Source organism: Balaenoptera acutorostrata, chromosome 2 (genome assembly GCF_949987535.1).
Source record: "Balaenoptera acutorostrata chromosome 2, mBalAcu1.1, whole genome shotgun sequence".
In the NCBI taxonomy this organism is placed as follows: Eukaryota; Metazoa; Chordata; class Mammalia; order Artiodactyla; family Balaenopteridae; genus Balaenoptera; species Balaenoptera acutorostrata.
The window spans coordinates 127089899-127095504 of NC_080065.1; the positions used below are offsets into that span (position 1 = coordinate 127089899).

Consider the following 5606-nt stretch of genomic DNA (forward strand, 5'->3'; position numbering starts at 1 on the left):
AACATTTTTGCTATCGCTATTCACTGACTAAATTTTATGGTAGTCAAATCTAGTAAAAATTTAGGCTTATATTTTTTGTCTTTTTACCCTCATTTTTCTAATAATTCATTTGATTATATTTTGCAAAAATACTGGTCCTTGACAGAGTGAGGGAAAAAAACTGGTACTTAACCATAGTTTGAGAATGGGCTAATGTATGTAAAATGCAAAATGGTAACTATTTTTTTTTTTCGTTTGTGTATTTATTTATTTATTTAAATTATTGAAATATAGTTGATTTAAAATGTGTTAATTTCTGCTGTACAGCAAAGTGATTAAGTTATACATATATATACATTCTTTTTTATATTCTTTTCCATTATGTTTTATCACAGGATATTGAATATAGTTCCCTGTGCTATACAGTAGGACCTTGTCGTTTATCCATTCTATATAAATAAAATAGTTTGCATCTGCTAACCCCAACCTCCCAATCCATCCCTCCCCCAGCCCCCCTCCCCCTTGTCAACCACAAGTCTGTTTTGTATGTCTGTGAGTCTGTTTTTGTTTTGTAGTTAGGTTCATTTGTGTCATATTTTAGATTCCACATATAAGTGATATTATATGGTGTTTGTCTTTATGACTTAGTTCACTTAGTATGATAATCTCTAAGTCCATCCATGTTGCCGCAAATGGCCTTATTTCATTCTTTTTTATGGCTGACTAATATTCTGTTGTATCTATATACATACCACATCTTCTTTATCCATTCCTCTGGCGATGGACATTTAGGTTGTTTCCATGTCTTGGCTATTGTAAGTAGTGCTGCTATGAACATAGGTATCTTTTTGAATTATAGTTTTGTCTGGATACATGCCCAGGAGTGGGATTGCTAGATCATATGGCAACTCTTATTTTTAGTTTTTTGAGGAATCTCCATACAGATTTCCATAGTGGCTACACCAATTTACGTTCCCACCAACAATGTAGGAGGGTTCCCTTTTCTCCACACCCCCTCCAGCATTTGTTATTTGTAGACTTGTTTGTTTTTTTGTTTTTTTTTTTTTTTGGCCTTGATGTATGACATGTGGGATCTTGGTTCCTTGGCCAGGGATTGAGCCCATGCCCCCTGCATTGGGAGCATGGAGCCTTAACCACTGGACTGCCAGGGAAGTCCCCTGTAGACTCTTTTTTTTCTTTGAAAGTTTAGTTTTTATTTTTATTTTTATTTATTTATTTATTTTTATAAATTTATTTATTATTTATTTTTGGCTGTGTTGGGTCATTGTTGCTGCACGCGGGCTTTCTCTAGTTGTGGCGAGCAGGGGCTACTCTTCGTCGCGGTACACGGGGCTTCTCATTGCAGTGGCTTCTCTTGTTGCAGAGCACGGGCTCTAGGGTGCGCGGGCTTCAGTAGTTGTGGCTTGCGCGCGCTAGAGCGAAGGCTCAGTAGTTGTGGCACATGGGCTTAGTTACTCTGCGTCATGTGGGATCTTCCCAGACCAGGGCTTGAACCCGTGTCCCCTGCATTGGCAGGCAGATTCTTAACCACTGCGCCACCAGGGAAGTCCTCCCCTGTAGACTTTTTAATGATAGCCATTCTGACTGGTGTGAGGTGGTACCTCATCATAGTTTTGATTTGCGTTTCTTTAATAGTTAGCAGTGATGAGCCTCTTTTTATATGTCTTTCAGTTATCTGGATGTCTTCTTTGGAGAAATGTCTATTTAGTTGTTTTGCCCATTTTTCCATTGAGTTGTTTGTTGTTTTTTGTTTTTTGTTTTTTTAATTTTATTTATTTATTTATTTATGGCTGTGTTGGGTCTTCATCTCTGTGCAAGGGCTCTCTCCAGCTGCGGCAAGCAGGGGCCACTCTTCATCATGGCGCGCGGGCCCCTCACTATCGCGGCCTCTCCCGCTGCGGAGCACAGGCTCCAGACGCGCAGGCTCAGTAACTGTGGCTCATGGGCCCAGTTGCTCCGCGGCACATGGGATCCTCCCAGACCAGGGCTCGAACCCGTGTCCCGTGCATTGGCAGGCAGACTCTCAACCACTGCGCCACCAGGGAAGCCCTGTTTGTTTGTTTTTTGTTGAGTTGTATGAGCTGTTTGTATATTTTGGAAATTAAGACCTTGTTGGTTACATCATTTGCACATGTTTTCTCCCAGCCTGTAGGTTGTCCTTTCATTTTGTTTACGGTTTCCTTTGCTGTACAGAAGCTTGTAAGTTAGGTTAGGTCACATTTGTTTATTTTTGCTTTTATTTCTATTGCCTTGGTCAGGAAGTGTTTTGCCTATGTTCTCTTCTAGAGGTTTTATGGTGTTATGTCTTATATTTAAGTCTTAAACCACAAAATGGTAACTAGTAATGCCAGTATTACTATAGTTATTGATTGTTAGCAGAGTGTCATTATCTCTAAGAAAGGACCCTGAGAGGAGAATGAGTAAATACAGTACTTCCAGTTGCCTATTGCAGAGTCTTGTAGTGGTTATAGGCAGATGGGATGGAGAACTCACCAGAATATAATGTTAGCCTTTACTTTAGACTTCTGTATCCTTATCACTGAGAGGCTGAAGTACATTTCAGGTGTTTCACAGTGTTTGGGGAAGAAATCAAAGATAGGCTTAGGGGCTTCAGCAAAATTAGGAATCTCTTTCTCAGTCTCTGTATCTATATATTCCATATTACCATACAAAATATATGAAATACTAATAATTTTATTATTTTGAGAACATTAGAGCAGTAACTTTTGTCCTTAAGATGTCTAGGAACATAAAAACGCTTTGAATTAGTAGAGGAGATAAAAGTGACAGGATAAAAAACTACATGTCTGCTACATCTAAGTAGAAGTGACGGAGTCATGGGAATGAACAACACAGAGAAAGGATTCACAGGTGAAGCAAAAGTGCAGATAGAATTCCGCCCCTGAAGATGTCCACTGCATTTAGAGGGAAGATGTCCACCTCTAAATAATGTGAGGAAAGTAAATTAATAAAATAGCTAGAACATTGTTGAGAGAGGTTTTTAATTAATTGTGTTGAAAAATTAAGGTAATAGAATTGTGAGCAAAAGCTTTGTCTACAACTAAAGCCTTTGGGAATGGCTGCCCATTCCATTTGAATTAAGTGATAAAGCAGTAGAAACCAGATTGAAGAGTATTAAGGGGAAAAGTTGACAGGAGGGACTTTTCATTTCCTGTGGGTGGTAAACTTTATTCACTGGCTTCTTTTTATATACAGAATTGAACAGCTGGTCTTTGCCCTTAGGTGCTTTTGTTTAATTTGGTAGGCCTGTTGTTATCAAATGGTGAATGATGCTGGTTTAGTAGAAAATCAGCGTCTGTTTCAACCTTTGTGTCATTTAGATAAGTCAGTCTTAAACTGTACTACTAGTTGTGCTAGTTGCACAAAAATATCAACATTAATAAGTTAAAATCAAAGGAAAAAGATAAGCTGTTATTCTGTCACCATTAACAAGTCCAGCTTTTTTTTTTTTTTTTTTTTTAATTTTTATTTATTTTTAATTTATTTATGGCTGTGTTGGGTCTTCGTTTCTGTGCGAGGGCTTTCTCCAGTTGCGGCAAGTGGGGACCACTCCCCACCACGGCGCGCAGGCCCCTCACCATCGCGGCCTCTCTCGCCGCGGAGCACAGGCTCCAGACGCGCAGGCTCAGCAATTGTGGCTCACGGGCCCAGTCGCTCCGCGGCATGTGGAATCCTCCCAGACCAGGGCCCGAACCCGTGTCCCCTGCATTGGCAGGCAGACTCTCAACCACTGCGCCACCAGGGAAGCCCCAGCTTTTTTACTTGGAGGATTCCTGTCTGTTCTTTGTCTTTCATGCATGTGTAATTTTTACCTAGTTACAACCTAAATATGCTTTTTTCTGAATTCCATAATGAGTATTTTAACTGAGTTGTAGCCATCCTAATTATAAGTTTTAATAACTAAATATTATATCTTAAGTGGTTCCACACGTAATTATTCCCTTGGACATTTAATTTGTTTGCCATTTTTATATGTAACTTTACTTTGGATTAATTCCTTATGATAAAATCCCAGGAATAGCATTATTGAGTAGTCAAAGGTTATGGCCAATTTCAGTGGTTTTTAATCAGCATTACAAGTTGTATAAAAGTTAATTTTCCATTTCACTTTCTAGAGAAATTAATGGACTTACGAAATGAGTACCTGCAAGCAGATGAGGCCAATAAAAGATTTTTGGAACAGAGGTATGGTAAGAGGGTGATTCAGAAGGCACTGGAAGAGATGGAAAGTAAGGAGTGGCTAGAAAAGAACTCAAAGAGCTGCCCATGTTGTGGGACTCCCATCGAGGTAAAGGTTTGGGGACAGACATGGAGGCAAACCTAATTGCAAGCATGTTACGATTTCCTCAAGAAGCCTTTTAATTTTGTGACTAATTAAGAAAACACATTTTGGTATTTATTAAACTTTCTTAACTTGGAAGATGTAAATTTACTACTAAATATTGTTATTGACCTAAAATGTATGTAGACTTCCCATTTCAAAGTGCTTTCATACGGTGACAGTTGTTCTCACATTATATCCACCTCAAAATTGAGTGGGTTATAAAGAGGCCATACTCGAGCTACAGTCAACTCTTAACTCATCTACGTGACTAAAAAAGAATCAAGCCTGACTTCTCCTCCGAACTATTTACCCTGGAATTTAATAGCTGTTTTACAAGTGCCTGCTTATGAAATGGAGACATCTGAGTCAAGATAGATACATCTACTGCTTCTTGACAAAATCTTAATATGTTTCAAAATTGAAATATGTCTTTGCATTTGACTCTGTTGTTCCAATCCATCATATCTGAGCTCACCCTGGTAGTGATGCCCCAGTTACTCCATTAAGGAAACTGGCCTTCTATTTAACCATTTCTAACATGCCTCAGCTCTTATAGAATGGGGGACTTGGTACCAAATGTTTACTTAGATTTATGTAAAAAGTTTAAATCCCACATATTAAATCCAAACATTTTAATATTAATCTAACTATATGTTTCACTTATACATGTTTGGTTTGTATTTACTGTTTATCAGAAGAGGTTTTGCTAAGTATCTAATTGTAGGAACACCTGCTAAGTATTCTCTGTATTTTACTTGTAATGCAAAAGAGTTAGGCATTCATAGTTATCATTGTGTGTTACCTGTATATCTCCACCCTGCATTAGAAAAGCGGGAAGACAAGGAGAATGTTGTACCAAATCATTTTGGCATGTGCATTTCTCTTTTGCTTTTGTAGCCTTGATATTTTTCTCTGTCTTTCCCACCAGAAATTAGATGGATGTAACAAGATGACATGTACTGGCTGTATGCAATATTTCTGCTGGATTTGCATGGGTTCTCTATCCAGAGCAAACCCTTATAAACATTTCACTGATACTGCTTCCCCATGTTTTAACCGGTACGTACACACAGAACTCCTAGTCTCAGCAGTTTTGGGTACTTGGTTTGTGGACCATAAGCCCAGAAAGTTTTACTTCAGTACTTTGCTTATTTAGAGAATTCTCATATATTTTCCCCCATGTATGAATTTTCTTGAAAATGAGTTTTATGATGAAAATATACTATCTGGGGATTTTCTTTTATTTATTCTCCTCCTCAAT

The 5606-nt window shown here is 38.3% G+C and overlaps 1 protein-coding gene across 5 annotated transcripts in view; it reads left to right on the forward strand.

The window, feature by feature from the left end:
• RNF14 (ring finger protein 14) overlaps nt 1–5606 on the forward strand; it is a 42608-nt gene that overhangs the window by 32769 nt on the left and 4233 nt on the right. For all 5 annotated transcript variants that reach the window (XM_007194151.2, XM_007194148.2, XM_007194150.2 and 2 more), the window contains 2 exons: nt 4137–4309; nt 5274–5404. In XM_007194151.2, coding sequence (XP_007194213.1) covers nt 4137–4309; nt 5274–5404 — 304 coding nt within the window. The remainder of the gene's footprint in view (nt 1–4136; nt 4310–5273; nt 5405–5606) is intronic.